Source organism: Notechis scutatus, chromosome Z, assembly GCF_049901735.1.
Source record: "Notechis scutatus isolate UNSWTSFEM ecotype Mainland chromosome Z, rNotScu1.2, whole genome shotgun sequence".
NCBI lineage: Eukaryota > Metazoa > Chordata > Lepidosauria > Squamata > Elapidae > Notechis > Notechis scutatus.
In genome coordinates, this window is record NC_142025.1 from 3,257,822 (window position 1) to 3,274,422 (window position 16,601).

Genomic DNA, 16,601 nt, shown 5'->3' on the forward strand with positions numbered 1-16,601 from the left:
GGGGAAAGAAGGAGGAAGGTATATTGAATATGTTCTCCGCCTTGAGTTATTTGTATAAATAATACAGGTGGGATACAAACAAACAAACAAGTAAATATTATATTTTCTATTCTATTCTATTCTATTCTATTCTATTCTATTCTATTCTATTCTATTCTATTTTCTATTCTGTTCCATTCCATTCCATTCCGTATTTTCTATTGCATTGCATTGCATTGCATTCCATTCCATATTTTCTATTCTATTCTGTTCTGTTTTATTCTGTTTTGTTCCATTAGTATATTAAATATTATATTACATTGAATAAGTAAAATACAAATCTAATTTATTCACTTTATCCGTTTCCCCCTCTTAAACAAAGTCGAAAGAAGAAAAACCGATGGTCCTTCCTCACAAACCTTTGGGGAAAAGTGAGATCCTACTTGACTCTGAACGGTTTTCTTTCAGTCACCCCGGAGATCAAATGTCTTCCTTCCTAGTTTATTCTGCTCTGGATATTTTTAGCCTATGAAGCTGAGCTCAGGGGATTTAGAAGAAGAGAAGGGAACACACACTCTGTGTGTGTGTGTGTGTGTGTGTGTGTGTGTGTGTCCATATTTGCACAAAGCTTTTGTGAAGAAGGGATCAAACTGTTCTTCTTGATTCCTGAATTTGGAGCTAGTTTTGGTATCAATTTTCAATTTTGCAGCCTTAATGTCATTTTTCACCACCACCCCCTTACACTTATTTTCCTCACTGGGGATTCTTTGGAAGTATGTCCATTGGTGTGAAACACATTCAGCTCATAGGCTAAAGTTACACACCCAGCTGTTAGTCAGCCTTCTGTGTCATCCCCTTCCCCCTCCCCCAAACCCAGCCCTCCCGTTTCCACTATTAAAAAGTGATCAGCTTACACCTCATCCGTATATATATATATATATAAATACGCATATATTTATGCTTCTCTATATAAACTCCTCTGGCTATCTGAAGCCAAGCAGATAGCATCAGCAGCAGAGCAAGAGATCTTCCGGCGTTCTTCCAGGAAGACAACGTGGTCTACTCAGGTTCAAGGGATTCTTGAGAGGTTTCCACCATGGCTACGTCTTCCCCGATGGAACAAGCGGAGGAGATGCGTCTTTATCAGCAAACGCTTCTCCAAGATGGGTTGAAGGACATGCTGGACCACCAGAAGTTCCTTGACTGTGTCTTGAAAGTGAAAGGGAAGGAGTTCCCGTGCCACCGGTTGGTCTTGGCAGCTTGCAGCCCTTATTTCAGGGCCCTGTTTCTCTCCGACATAGAAGAGAGCCAGAAGAAGGAAGTCAACTTAGAAGATGTGGATCCAGAGGTCATGAGTAAGATCCTCCATTACATCTACACCTCGGAGTTGGAGATTACCGAGCAGAATGTTCAGGACATCTTCTCAGTAGCCAACATGTTTCAGATCCCTTCTATTTTCACTGTCTGCGTCTCGTTTCTTCAGAAGAGGCTCTGCCTAAGCAACTGTCTAGCCATCTTCAGACTGGGGTTGATGCTGGATTGTGCCCGCTTGGCGATAGCTGCCCGGGATTTCATCTGTGACCGTTTCCCGCTTGTCTCCCGTGATGAGGAGTTTTGCCAGCTCTCTCCCGACGAGCTGATAGCGATCATCTCCAGCGATTCCCTCAACATTGAGAAGGAAGAGTTGGTCTTTGAGGTAGTCATGAAATGGGCCAAAGCCAAGGACCAGGACAGCCATGTCAAGGCACTTCCGGTGGTCTTTGAAAGCATCCGCTTCCGTCTGTTGGACAAGTCTTATTTTAGGGACAAGGTGGAGAAGAACGCTGTGATCAAATCCAACCCGGACCTTCTCAAGAAGATCCAGATGGTGAAGGACGCTCACGAAGGGCATCTTACAATGGTGAAGCAGAAGAAAGAGAAGAAGCCCGAAGACCAGGTGGTCAATGGACAGTTGGATGAAGAAGAGACTGAGAAAGACGAGGAGGTTTTACCAGGGATATTGAACGATACGATGCGTTTTGGGATGTTCCTTCAAGATCTAATTTTCATGGTTAGTGACTCAGGAGCTGTGGCTTATGACCCAGTGGCCAACGAGTGTTATTTTGCCTCCCTTTCTGCTCAGATTCCAAAGAACCATGTTAGCTTGGTCACGCAAGAAAACCAGATTTTTATAGCTGGTGGACTTTACTACAACGAAGACGACAAAGAGGATCCGATGAATTCATATTTCTTGCAGGTACTAAGTCTCTCTTCGCTTTGGCATGGATCTGGGGGGCGGGGGGTCTCACTCAGCGTTTGGGGTCTCCTAAGCTTGCTTTGGAAGGGGGATTCAGCTAGGATGTTTCTCGGTTTCACTCAGGCCCAGCTTCCACCCAGTCCGGGTTCAAACCGGTTTCATCTTTAGTTCCAACTGATGTGTCCTGTGGAGGCTGGGAGAGAGACCCTTGCATAATTGTAACACATGCCAACTTTCCCTTGCATGGAATATTATTAATTTGTCAGGAATGCAACAACTGCCTTTCTGGATCAGACAAAAGATCTATCTGTCCCACTGGGTGCTGTTTCCAACAGGTGACAGCCAAATGCCTTTGGAAACTGAGGGTCACAATCTTCTCTTGCTGTGTCTCATCAGCATTTCATGTTCACAAGTAACTCTGGTGGTCTTGAAAATAAAAAGATAAATAGAACAATGTTGCTCCAGCCAAGAACAATCTCTCTCCCTCTCATCTGCCTATCTCTATGTATCATATTTATATCTATCTGTAATCTATATCTACCATCATATCTAACATCTTTTATCTGTTATCTATCAGTTTTCATCTCTATCTATCTATCCTATTATCTATCATCTATCTACCTTTCTATCTATATCTATCATCTGGGTATCTATCATCTATCTGTCTGTCTGTTTATCTATCTATCATCTATCTCAATATCTATATCTATCTATCTATCTATCTATCTATCTATCTATCTATCTATCTATCTATCTATCTATCTATCTATCTAATCATCTATCTCTGTATATTAGTTTGTCTATCTCTATCTATCTATCTATCTATCTATCTATCTATCTATCTATCTATCTATCTATCTATCTATCTATCTATCTATCATCTATCTACCTTGGTTAGGACAATATAATTCTATTTTACCTTTTTATTTTATATATGTATATGAATCTTGTGGGATCTGAGTGAAAAGCTCTGATACCCTAGTATTTTGAGTTTTTCAGGGCAACCAGAGATGGTGGGATTGGAAAGCACAGTTTATATAAACACGTAACTGGGGTACTGTGGATAATTCAGGCAATTTTATGGTTTTATTCAAAACTTGCTGGGGCAAATTTTATTAAGAAGTGGATCCATCTTTGGGAAAGCAAGCATGAAGGTTATCGGCAACGTGGTCAAAACATTCAAGATGGCAGCCACAAATGGGGGCCTTCAAAGCTTTTTTGCATCATTGCAACCGCCATATTGTTTTGACCAGACCCTTTAGGGAGATTTAGTTAGCAACCACGAAAGGTGTGGAGCAAAATTACCAATTTACCTTCCAAAAAAGATATTCTGAGATGACCATGCCCACCAGGGCTGCAGGAAGGAGGCAAAAAAGTCAAAATGGCTTTCATGAATGTATGCTCAAAACCATATCATTTTTACTTTATGCAATGCACAAGAGCAGGGTCTGTGGCCACCATCTTGAATTTTTTTACTTCCTCCCTGTGGCTGCCCTCACGACAGCCCTTGGGACAGAAAACAAGGCCCCCCGGGTCAGCCATTTTGTGAAGAAGCCCATGGCATACTTTCCCCATCTTAATCTACTCTCTGGCCCCCAATAAAGGCTTCCCCAGCAAGCTAGAATTAAACTGTCATTGATTACAGATAGTCCTCGACTTACAACCATTCCTTTAGTGACTGTTCAAAGTTACCACAGCACTGAAAAAACAGACTTATGACCATTTTTCACACTTACGACCATCACAATGATCACGTGATCAAAATTCAGACACTTAGCAACTGACTCACAGATGTGACGGTTGCAGTGTCCCAGGGTCCTGTGATTCCACTTTGGCAACCTTCTGACAAGCAAAGTCAATGGGGAAACCAGATTCGATTAACAATGGTGTTCCTCACTTAACAACTGCAGCAATTTGCTTAACGATGGTGGCAAGAATGGTTGTAAAATGGGGCAAAACTCACTTAACAACTGTCTTGCTTAGCACAAAGGACATTTTGGGCTCCATTGTGGTCGTAAGTTGAAGACCACCTAGTCAGAAATATGGTCTAATAACCGGGTGGCTTTCCAAGAAGGATGAGGCTGCTTTCATAGGATGGAGATGTCCCATAGCTGTCTTCCCTTTGCTCGGTAGTATGACCACCTCGATTCGGACTGGCTGGGGATGCCTCCGGTACCGTCCCCACGTTGCCTGTTTGGACTCGGAGAAGCAGAGAACTCCATCTTTGTGGTCGGCGGGAAAGAATTAAAGGAAGGAGAACAGACCCTGGACTCCGTTCTGTGTTACGACCGGCTGTGAGTGCCAAATCTTTGGACTGGCGGGGTGAGGTGTCTTTATAGGAGGAGGAATAAATGATGAGTTTTCCCAGGGGGAATGAATGGGAAGGCATGAACCGGAAGGAACCGGGAGGGAAACTGAGGCTGACTTGTATCTCCTGTGTGGAGAAGACCTTCACCCACACTTTCTACCAGCCAAACTTTAGTTTCCTGAAACCCCATCCTCCCTGTGTTTTAAAAAAATGCCAGAAATTATCTTTCGGTCTGTTTATTTTCTCCTAATATTTATTTTTTATTTAATATACATTTTAATAATTTGTATTTATTATAGTTTGGATTATTTAGTCAAACACTCCACATGCAAATCCCAATATATCCCCTGACTCCCAGTGACAATCATCAAACAAGCCACTTCATATATGTGGGGCCCTTGGTGGGTCTTTGAGCTTAGCTGTTTTCCTGCAGATGTTTCATCACCAAACATTACCAACCAGTGCACTGATGATGTTACCTAGTTCGGTCATGAAATGTCTGCGAGAAACCCCCAAACTCAGAAAGCACCAAGGACCCCCAATCCTTTTCCTCCTTCTTCTCTTCTTCACAAACCACCACCTCAATCCCCTCCTAACACTGATGATGTTACCTAGTTTAGTCAGGAAATGTCTGTGAGAAAACCACCAAGCTCAGACAGCATCAGGGACCCCATAATTGTCCTCCCCCTCCCCTCCCTCTTCCTCCTCCTCTCTACAAACTTCACTCTCTACTAGCACTGATAATGTTCCCCAGTGGGGTCATGAAACATCTGCTTGGAAAGCTCAGAGATCACGAAGGACCCCAATAGTTCAACCCTGAGCTACAAATGTTGTCTTCTATTGAATCCACTTGATGGACTACATATCCCAGGCTCCCCTGGCCAAACCATGTCTTTAGGGGCATTTGAAATCCTATCACAAGATGGAAACCGGTCTTACCTCTGCAGGGATGATGTTCCACAGGGAGGGAGCCACCACGGATTAGGCCCTTCTCCAGGATCCCACCAAACAGACCTCCTTAATATGTCTATATGTCTATCTTGGTCATCCAGAATTGGAAGGACATTTTTGTAAAATGTCAACAGTCACTTGGGTGATGATGGTTGCACATTGGGACACGTCAGGACAGGAAAATACATTTATTTATGTATACACCATAATTTATTTGTAAAATACATTGGGGGGGGGGTGTGTGTGATGCACAGGCAGGTTGCTATTTTTTTCTGAGTCTCCACATCCAGCCTCTCTTTTCTTTCAGGTCCTTTAAATGGGGGGAAGCAGACCCCCTCCCATATGCTGTCTACGGCCACGGGGTGGTATCTCACAATGGCCTGGTCTACTCCATCGGAGGCAAAGGGACGGACAGGTAAGTTTGGGCTTGTTGATTAGTGTCATTCATAAATCAACGGAACAGCTTCCCTCCCAGAGTTGTCACTGTTCCAATGCTGGAGGTTTTTGAGACAAGATTGGATAACCATTTGTCTAGGATGGTATAAGGACTCCTGCTATGGATTGGGGTTGGTTTGGAAGACCTCCAAGGTCCCTTTCATCTCTGTGATTCAATGAGGTTATAAGGGGGGAGGGAGGGAGGAAGAGGGGAAAGAGAGAAGAGAAAGAGAAAGAAAGAAGTGAAGAAAGGAAAGAAGGAAACAAAGTGGGAGGGAGGAAGAGAAGGAAGGAACAACAAAGAAAAAGAGAGAAAGAATGAAGGAAAAAGAAAGGGAGGGAGGGAGGGAAAGAAGGAAGACGAGAGAGAGAAAGTAAATAAGAGGGAAATAGAGAAAGAAGGATGAAGTGAAAGAAGGAAAAGGAAAGAGAACTAATGAATGAAAAGAAGAGAGAAAAAGAGAAAAAAGACGAAGGAAGGAAGGAAGGAAGGAAGGAAGGAAGGAAATGACCGTTGCAGCATCCCCATGGTCATGTGATCCAAATTCAAGCCGCTTGGAAACTGACTCGTATTTATGACAGTCGCAATGTCCCGGGATCACATGATCCCTTTCTTTCTTTCTTTCTTTCTTTCTTTCTTTCTTTCTTTCTTTCTTTCTTTCTTTCTTTCTTTCTTTCTTTCTTCTGACAAGCTGTCAGTGAGGAAGCCAGGTTCATTTAACAACTATGTTGCTAATTTAACAACTGCAGTGATTTACTTAACAACTGTGGCAAGCAAGGTCATAAAATGAGGCAAAATTCGCTTAATGTTTTGCCCACCCACAGAACTATTAGGATAAATTGCAGTCCTAAGTCAGGAACTATGTGTATAATAAGGATAGTAATAATAATAAAATTTAGTTCATGGTTTGTTTGCAAACCTGTTTTATATCCTCCTTTTCTGCTGCAGAAAATGTCTGAACTCTTTGACCGTGTACAATCCCAAGAAGTTTGAATGGAAGGAACTGTCGCCCATGAAAATCCACCGTTCTCTCTTTGGGACCACGGTCCACAATGGTAAAATTTACGTGGCGGCAGGAGTGACCGATTCTGGTTTGACCAACTCGGTGGAAGTTTACGATATTGCGACGGATAAGTAAGTGGAACCTCAGGCTGCACAGTGTCCCATAGGCAACCTGCAGGGCCTTTGAATCAATTTGCAATTTGTTTTTTTCCCCACGCAATCACGTTGTTTATGGTTCATTAATTTTATTTCTCTATAACCTACCTTTTATTATTTATTTTTACAAATAACTCAAGGCAAGGAACAGATTCAACATACCTAAACTCCTCCTATTTCACCCACAATAACTCTGTGGGCTGGGCTGGGCTGAGAGAAAGAGTCTGGCCCAAAGTCATCCAACCGGCTTTCATGCCTAAGGCTGGACTAGAACTCACATCTCCTAGTGATCGGCCCAAAGTCACCCAGCCAGTTTTCAAGCCTAAGGTGGGACTAGAACTCCCCGTCTCCTGGTCATAGGCCCAAAGTCATCCAACTGGCTTTCATGCCTAAGGTGGGACTAGAACTCCCCGTCTCCTGGTCATAGGCCCAAAGTCATCCAACTGGCTTTCATGCCTAAGGTGGGACTAGAACTCCCGTCTCCTGGTCATAGGCCCAAAGTCATCCAACTGGCTTTCATGCCTAAGGTGGGACTAGAACTCCCCGTCTCCTGGTCATAGGCCCAAAGTCACCCAGCCAGTTTTCAAGCCTAAGGTGGGACTAGAACTCACCGTCTCCTGGTGATTGGCCCAAAGTCATCCAACTGGCTTTCATGCCTAAGGTGGGACTAGAACTCCCCGTCTCCTGGTGATTGGCCCAAAGTCACCCAGCTGTCTTTCATGCCTAAGGCGGGACTAGAACTCCCCGTCTCCTGGTGATTGGCCCAAAGTCACCCAGCTGACTTTCCTGCCTAAGAGAGAACTAGAACTCACCGTCCCCTCCGTTCTAGCTGCCAAGAAAGGAAGCACTTTCCTCTTGTAGGAAAACATATCTTAGATAAGAGAGTCAGGAGTCCTTAGTCGCTTAACAGTCAGTTGGGGGGGGGAAATTCAGGAAAGAGCTGCCCAAATACATCACGCAGTCAAAAGGAGCGGTGGGAGATTTGGCTCCAGACAGGCAAGATCCTTAGTTAATGTCTCCTTAGAATAAAACATAATTAGTTCATTGGGACTGACACACGATTCCTAGTTAATTTTTACAGGACAGGGCCTTCTGGATAATTGCTGATCTTCCTACAGCAATAACATTTTGACTCATGTCAATAAGATGAAATGGTGTGAATGTTATTGCACGCAGCCTAAGGGACTAGTCCTCATGAAGCCTTCAGAATGATTTGAGCCGGAAGTTCCCCCCCTTTTTTTTAAAGGGTCTGTTTTCTCTTTTCCTTCTCAATAGGTGGGAATCTTTTGTTGACTTCCCCCAAGAACGCAGCTCGGTCAGCCTGGTCAGCCTGGGGGGCACGCTCTATTTAATTGGCGGTTTTGCCACCATCGAGAGCGAATCTGGAGAACTGGTTCCCACTGAGATGAATGATGTCTGGAGGTGAGAAGCCCTGAATATTAGCGTCCCTTTCCTTCCTTCCTTCCTTCCTTCCTTCCTTCCCTCTTTCCTTCCTTCCTTCCTTCCTTCCTATTTTTTGGTAATCATTTTATTACTGTTTACAAGTGCAAAGATAAATTTAGAAGGCAAGCAAAAAAAAATTGAAAGGTGCCTACAGTCACTGAAGGAAGGAAGGAAGGAAGGAAGGAAGGAAGGAAGGAAGGAAGGAAGGAAGGAAGGAAGGAAGGAAAGAAAGAAAGAAAGAAAGAAAGAAAGAAAGAAAGAAAGAAAGAAAGATGAAAAGGGAGAAAGAACAATGCAAAAATGGTGTGTGTGTGTGTGTGTGTGTGTGTAAATAACCCCACCAGACAACTACAAGTAGTCCTCAACCTACAACTGCTCGCTTAGTGACCAAAATTAGAAATACCTGAAAAAAGGGAACTTAAACCCAGACCTGAAGTTCCGAAGGTCGCTGCGGCCAGGAGATCAGCAATATGGCTGCATCGATGCTGTTTTGCGGCATCTCGTGGTCGTGCGACTGCATTTGCTGTGTTTTGCCAGAAACCAGGACTTGTTTCCAGATGGGTGCCATAGCAAACAATGAGTTCACTTAACAGCCGTGGTATTCATTTAACGACAGTATTTGTTTTATGATCACATATTTGCTTAAATGACCACCCCAAAAACCATAATAAAGTACGTCTTATGACTAAAGGGAGCAGTCTCCCTTGCGGTCACAACATGAGACTACTTGCATAAACAACTTCAGGAGGGATTCTCACTGCTCTCTGGGCTTGGTGGCTTTTCCTGCAGACGTTTCATGGCCCAACTAGGGAACCTCATCAGTGCTAGAAGGAAGGAGGGTTCTAGCTTCTAGAAATGATAAATGTTCCCTAGTTGGGCCATGAAATGTCTGCAAGAAAAGCCACCAAGCCCAGAGAGCACTAAGAACTTCACAGCCTTCTCTTGTCTACATCCTGATGATGTTACCTAGTTGGGTCCTGAAACGTCTCAAAGAAAACCCCCAAGCTCAGAGACCACCAAAGAATCCCCAGTTTAACCCTGAGCTACAAAGACCACCTGCTATCACTACAACCTCAGTACTATAACACTTTCCCTACTACAGGTGGTCCTCAACTAACAACCACAACTAAGCCCCAAAGTTCTGTTGCTCAGTGAAACATTTGGCGAATTTTGACTTGTTTTACGAGTCACAGTTGTTAAGTGAATCACTGCAGTTGTTGAATCACACGGTTGTTAAGTGAATCTGGCTTCCCCATTGACTTGGCTTGTCAGGTCGCAAAAGGGGATCACACATGACACCGAGACACTGGAACCGTCATAAATAGGAGTCAGTTGCCAAGTGATCACATGACCATGGGGGGACTTCAATGGTTGTGTGAAAAACAGTCATAAATCATGTTTTTCAGTGCCGTTGTGACTTTGAGCAGTCGCTAAACTGTCCTAAGTCGAGGACTACCTGTATCTTCTCATATCACAATTGACTCAACTGAGATTCATTCATCCCTTGATAAAGATTTATGTGCGTCCTTTCCAGGTACGACGAAGAAGGGAAGAAGTGGGAAGGGGTCCTCCGAGAGATCCAATACGCCTCCGGGGCCACGTTTATTCCGGTGCGCCTCAATGTCTTGCGGCTGACGAAGATATGACCCAGGGCCGAAATCCCTTCCAATCTGGGCCGCCTTCCTCACGTCCCTCGTTGCCTAATTTCGAAGTCTCCATCATGGCGCCTCGATTTGGCTTCGTTAGGTCGAAAATACAAGATTCTGGTTTTGCAAAACCTTGCGCTGTTGCCTCCGTCGATAAACCTGGATGAGGGCAGGGAGGGTTCGCGTCCACGTTCCGGTTTTGGGGTGTGGTGTGACAATCTGGGCAACTAGATTTTAACATAGAGTCCACTCAAATCTGATTATTATCATGATTAAACAGTGTTGGAAGGGACCTTGTAGGTCATCTAGTCCAACCCTCCCCCCAAGCAGGAGATCCTATACCATTTCTGACAGCTGGCTGTCCAGTCTCTTCTTGAAAGCCTCCATTGTTGAAGCATTCACAACCTCTGGTGGCAAGTAGCTCCACTGGTTAATTGTTCTGTCAGGAAATTCCTCCTTAAATTCCAGGTTGCTTCTCTCCTTAGTTAGTTTCCATCTGTTGTTTCTTGTCCTGCCTTCGGTTGCTTTGGAAAATAAGTTGACCCCCCTCTCTTCTTTGTGGCAGCCTCTCCACTCCTGGAATTATTGTTATCATGTTGACCCAACACCACCAATGCTTCTTTTCGTTAAACTAAACATGCCCAAATCCTGCAGCCGTTCTTCACACGTTTTTGTCAGAAAGTACCAAGGAAGTACCAGGCTTTTAATCATCTTAGCTGCTCTTCTCTGCACTTGTAAATTATAAATTGAGGATTTTCTATATTGCTGGGATGAAAAGGTCATTATTATTTTTTAAACAAAAACCCTTCACCTTTTTAACGATCACCCTTCGCGAAAGAGCTGTGGGGCAGAAGCTGTGGAGGCAACATTTTTGACTGACTGTAAAACACAGCAGGAAGGAGTTAAAGAGAAGCAAGAGAAAAAAAAATCCCCACCCTTTTTAATTATGAAAACTTTTTTTTTTTTTTTATTGAAAGCAATCTCAGGTATAGTTCTGGCCAAAGAAGAGATTTTTTCCCAACCCGATACCCTCCAGGCATGCTTAAAGAATTCCTGAATTCTTAAAAAAAATGCTTACTGTAACGTGAACGCATCTGGAGACAGGCACTCAAGATGGTTTTCGCACAATAATTTTAAGAGGCATGGACTTCAACTCCCAGAATTCCTCAGCTGGCATATTTGGACTTCAACTCCCAGAATTCTCTAGGCAGCATGGTTGACTGGGGAATTCTGGGAGTTGAAGTCCACACGTCTTCATGTTGCCAAGGTTGAGAAACGCTGCAGTTCAGGCAACCCTCGACTTATGACTGGTCATTTAATGACCAAAGTTACAACTTACCCGGAAAAAGGGAGTTATGATCCAATTCCAAAATTGTGAGTCATGCCCACCCCCCGGTCACCCGACCGTGCTTCAAATGCTTGGCAACATGGCCGCATTTATTAGCATCCTGCAATCGTGCGACCTCACCGTCGGTTTTACGACCACTGCATTCACTTAACAACTGCAAATAAGGTCGTGCGAGGCAGACCTGATTTACCGCCGTCACAATATAATGACTGTAATGGGAAGGCCCCGTTAGTTGTTTGTTGCCTTTTCCCATTGTGCTCACAATTACAGTCTCTGCAGCAAAACCACCATTTTATTCTAGATTTAAAAGGTGAGATTCCGAGTTTAGTGTAAGCTTTGGGCTACTTACATTTAGCTTTGTAATGACCTGAGGTCCTTAATCCCATTCCCAATCAGGAATCAGGGCGGGGGTGGCAGATGCTGACCCCGTTTCCAGGAAGGGAGTGTTGAGTTTCACTCTTGTGAAATCTTTATCACTAGTGCAAAAAACCAACCACCCTCCTTTCGGCAGGTGCAGGCAGGCCACAAACACATGAATCACACCGAGTGGTAACGCAGATCAGATCTCCTTCAAAACTCGGCTAGCAAAAGAGTCCCCCAGAGGACTAGCAGCTTGGCAGGAATTTCAAACGCTTCATTTCATCCATTCGGAGAAGGGCATTGGGAACCATGGGCTGCGGGAACGAGAAGCAGCCTGAAATACATCTAAATGAGCAACTGCCCCGTTCCCCACCCCCCTTTTCCCGTTAAGGGAGTTTGGGTGCGAATCTAGCACGTATAGATGGAAGGAGAGATCAATGATCCCACTCTAAGCATATTGATTCAGATCCATTCCTAAACCTTTCTCCTGGCACTGCTTGCTTCTGAAATGAAAGCACAGGTAATCCTAGGGTTATGACCGATCACTTAGTGACCACCTGAAGTTACGACAGAAACCCCACCCTCCAAAAAAGGGGATCAGGACCCAGTTTCTAACAGTCAAGACCTCCCTAAGGTCATGTGACTGAATTTCAGGCACTCAACGATGTCCGGCAGACACAGGAACTACGTTTTACAACGGTTTTGTAAAGCAGCCCTCGCTACCATTTTCAGCAAAGCCGTATCTATAGGGGGAACCATAAATCTGCTCGACCATGGCAATGTTTAGTGAACGACACCGCAATAAAGCTTAAAAAATGTCCTATATTGGGACAGCTCCTTTCTGGTCTTAATTAAAGGATTACCTGTGTGTTCTCCACCTGTTCGAAACATGTCCACCTGCTTCAGCATTGAAAGAGGACCAGGATTGTGGAAAAACTTTTCCCCAGAAGCTAGAATATGAATGTGAATATGAATATGAATATGAATATATATATATGCTTAAAAGAAACACCACGATGTTTTTTTCTCCAACAGGAATTCTTAAGATGCATTTTTAAAAAGGGTCTCAGATTTCCCCTTCTATAGATCTGTACAGAATAAAGTGCTTTGTTATAAAGTATTTTTTATTTCCAATACTAAGAGTTATTGGTGAATGTTATTTTTTCCTTTTCTGGATAATTGGGCAGTAGATACCAAATGCCATAAAAATATTATTAGGTGGCCAAATGGCAGGCATTTATAAAATTAGTTTTCCTTCCTTCCTTCCTTCCTTCCTTCCTTCCTTCCTTCCTTCCTTCCTTCCTTAATATACTATGGATCAAGGGTCTTCAAACTTGGCAAGTTTAAGACTTGTGGACTTCAATTCCCAGAATTCCTGAGCTAACATGACTGGAGAAGGAATTCTGGGAGTTGAAGTCCCACAAGTCTTAAAGCTGTCAAGTTTGAAGATCCCTGCTATAGATAGTCCTCAACCTACGACCATTGATTACCATTCAACAATACAACAATGCTAAAAAAAAGTTACAATTGGTCCTTGCACTTATGACTGCCGCTGCGTTCAAAGTTCATGCACTTGGCAACCGACATGAACTCGTGGCAGCTGCAGATCCCGGGATCACGTGATTGCTATATGCAACCTTCCCCGCCGGATACGGACAGCAAAGTCCATGGAGCAAGCCAGTACTCGCTTAACGATCGTGGCATTCATTTAAAAGACCAGCTGATTTGTGACCAAAAAAAATGTCAATTTGGACGCGACTCAACAACAGCATCGCTCAGTGATGGAAGTTCCTGTTCCAATTGTGGCCATAAGTTGAGGACTACCTGTAGCGAAGTTCTCTTTCCAAAATTAAACACCACTTTTAAGAGTTTGATCAGGAAGGACTAGATGAGACCATCAACAACAATCCATGTGTGTCTTTTGTCCACCAGTTCATTGTTATTGCACATTGGCTGACGCCACAGCCTTTCCAAAGCGTTTCCCTTGTCGGTTCATGCATTGTGGCGGTTGTGCCAGGGGCCAGCCCTGCTCACGTGGACATACACACCAACAAACCAAAGTCCTGGATCTTATTGTCAAAGAAACTTTGCCAAAGAAGTGAACGTTGGCTCAAGGGACACCTGTGCAACACCTAGGGTGTGCATCTCGACAGCAGAATGAAGGGGCAATCTTTGAAACAGGGCCCATTTTGACTCGAGGGAGGGAGTTCTTTGCCTTGGAAATGAAAGACGACATAGCCAATGACGCTCCCAAGTTCTACTCCTTTTGGAACAACTCACCAAGGTCCTACTGCAAAAGAGCTCTTAGGATTATTAGATAATAAAGTGCAGAAAAGTTAAAAGAACCAATGCTTCGTGTTAAAAAATGTCTCAAGGTCTTCCTCCAAAGAGCTTGCGGAGAAGATCATCTTGGTTTTAGAAGAAGTTCCTCAGGAACTGCATTCTCCTCAGGAATAGTAGGTGAAGAGTAGAAATCAAAGGAATTGTAGACCAAGTTATGATGTCTAGGGTGCATGAGGATTCCATAATATGTAAAGATGCTGGATTTAAGCCTTGATGGTGATCAAGGAAAAAGGTCCTACCATTCTACTGTTTTCAAGGGACTGTTAGTGAGGGGAGAGCTTCATCTCTAGTGTTATCGCCTTCAGAGGTGGCCACCTGAGCTTTAAGCTACGGAAGTTGAGAACCGGACAGTTGTACCAAAGGGTAGGCAAGAACGACGGAGAGTGAATGAATGAGAAGCTGTCCTTGAAAGAAGGTGCTACAAGGTCACACCCTCAAGGATCCACTTTCTCACACCAAGGGTAATTTTACAGTCCACATCTTGCTGTTTCCTTTCAGTTCCACGGAGCAAAGGGAATACAAATCCTTCCATTCCCCACCATCCATCCAGTCAGAGCTGAAGAAGCTTCTTAGAGGAAAAGTCCAGTTGCCTCCTGAAAAAGCACCTTTGGGACTTCCGTGGAGCAAGGTTTCCATATTTCTCTACTTCCATTCGGAGGACCATGAAAAACTGGAGTGCTCCCTTCCCAACCTTCTTGCCTTGAGTGAAGGCACCCTCCATTTCAACCTCCAAGAGAAACCCAAACCTATTATCTGACCAGATAGGTTCGGAAAGTCCTTGGCTGTGTCTTCCCACCTTGCAAGCTCTTATCATCTTCTCAAGATCTTCAGAGTCAATAAATAACTGTTTCTCCTACACCATCCATACGGATGTAGGAGCTGAAGTCCAACATATCTCAGAAGACTTGGTCAAAACTGCAAAAGTGGTCGGCCTCCTTCCATGAGCAAATAGATCAACAATGTCATCTCTGTGGCTTGAGTAGCAACCATAATCTCAAGGTTCTAGATGCTCCTGTTGAAGAACCAAGAACGTCAGGTCCCTCAAACTAAAACCCCAATGTGATGCCCGCTGACCACAAAACCACAATGGCATCAGAGAGAGACCTACAGAATTATGAGCCAAGTTTGACACACCAGAGGTTGAGCGGGGTCTAGTTGCCCATGTTCACTCTGCTACCAGGGAAGAGAGCTGGCGGTGGCGGTGGTAGAAGAGGAGGAGGAGGAGCAGGTATGGGGTGCGCGTGAGGATGTCCGAGAGGCAAAGGAAGCGCATGGGAAGGCGAGGACGAATGGAGAGGGACGCCGGTGGCCAGGAGAATTGAGTTGGTGTTTGGAGAAGCGAGGAGACCAAGAGAGTTCGTATCTCGGTTGGCGTCTAAACCGGTGGGGTTGCTGACCTGGAAACACTTCTCCTTGTGAGCCTTGAGCATGTTGGAGAACCGGAAGCGCTGACCGCAGACATCGCAAGGGTAGGGCTTCTCGCCCGTGTGCGTCCGCCGGTGGCGTTTCATGTTGGGGCGACTGGTGAAGCTCTTCCCACAGATCTCACAGATGTATGGTTTTTCGCCTGGAGAAACAGGAGGACACAGAGGGAGGGGAGTCAGGTGTGTTTTCTGAAAACGGCCGGCGGCGGTCACCTTTGCCGATTTTCAAGATGGGAAACTGAGTTAGAGATGATTTAGATTAGGATTCTAGGATTAAGTTGGCACAAGAAGTCTTCCAATATCTCAGGGGCTGCCGCAAAGAAGAGGGATATAATCAGTGGTGGGATTCAAAATTTATTACTACCAGTTCTGTGGGCGTGGCTTGGTGGGCGTGGCAGGGGAAGGATACTGCACAATCCCCCTTCCCTCCCCACCCCACTAACCTGCTTTCCAGCTCCATTCTCCTGTGCAGGGCAACCAAAGGAGACCCGGCCAATCAGCTGGGACTCGGGAGGCGGAGAATAGATGGGGGCGGGGCCAGTCAGAGGGGGTATTTGCCGGTTCTACTCAAAATTTCTGCTACCAGTTCTCCAGAACCAGTCAGAACTGGCTGAATACCTACCTCTAGATATAACTTATTCTCCAAAGTACCTGAGCGCAGGACACAAAGCAACGGATGGAAAATAATCAAGGAGAGGAGCAACCTAGAACTAAGGAGGAATTTCGTGACAGGGAGAACAATTAACCAGTGGAACAGCTTGCCACCAGAAGTTGTTGATGCTCCATCATTGGAGGCTTTCAAAAATAGATTGGACAATGATTTGCCTGGAATAGTATATAGTATTTCCTGCTTGAGAGATGAGTTGGATTAGAAAACCTCCAAAGTCCCTTGCAAATCTGTTCCTGAGTGATCAATGCACTGTACACATAGTCTTCGCCTTATGGCCACAATTGAGCACAAACTTTCTG

At 44.5% G+C, this 16,601-nt stretch overlaps 2 protein-coding genes across 4 annotated transcripts in view; one reads left to right on the plus strand and one right to left on the minus strand.

Annotated features, from left to right (window-relative positions):
* The first annotated feature begins 843 nt into the window (after nucleotides 1-843).
* On the plus strand, nucleotides 844-10,288 carry KLHL40 (kelch like family member 40). Its single transcript, XM_026682988.2, has 6 exons — nucleotides 844-2,215; nucleotides 4,349-4,509; nucleotides 5,782-5,889; nucleotides 6,859-7,044; nucleotides 8,344-8,490; nucleotides 10,046-10,288. The coding sequence occupies exons 1-6, from the start codon at nucleotides 1,076-1,078 to the stop codon at nucleotides 10,155-10,157; spliced, it is 1,854 nt and encodes a 617-aa protein (XP_026538773.1). The 5' UTR covers nucleotides 844-1,075; the 3' UTR covers nucleotides 10,158-10,288.
* ZBTB47 (zinc finger and BTB domain containing 47) overlaps nucleotides 2,556-16,601 on the minus strand; it is a 35,937-nt gene continuing 21,891 nt past the window's right edge. For 2 of the 3 annotated variants that reach the window (XM_026682986.2, XM_087948371.1), the window contains one exon: nucleotides 11,113-15,775. In XM_026682986.2, coding sequence (XP_026538771.1) covers nucleotides 15,360-15,775 — 416 coding nt within the window. In that variant the 3' untranslated portion in view covers nucleotides 11,113-15,359. Of the gene's footprint in view, nucleotides 2,642-11,112; nucleotides 15,776-16,601 lie in introns of those variants that run through there. The other variant, XM_087948372.1, reaches the window with a different exon arrangement.

Bases quoted from the DNA above. Each gene is read 5' to 3' on its own strand.
- KLHL40 (XM_026682988.2), top strand. From the start codon at position 1,076: ATGGCTACGTCTTCCCCGATGGAACAAGCGGAGGAGATGCGTCTTTAT. The intron at 2,216-4,348 runs GTACTAAGTCTC...TTTGCTCGGTAG, and splicing joins TGAATTCATATTTCTTGCAG to TATGACCACCTCGATTCGGA. The intron at 4,510-5,781 runs GTGAGTGCCAAA...CTTTTCTTTCAG, and splicing joins GTTCTGTGTTACGACCGGCT to GTCCTTTAAATGGGGGGAAG.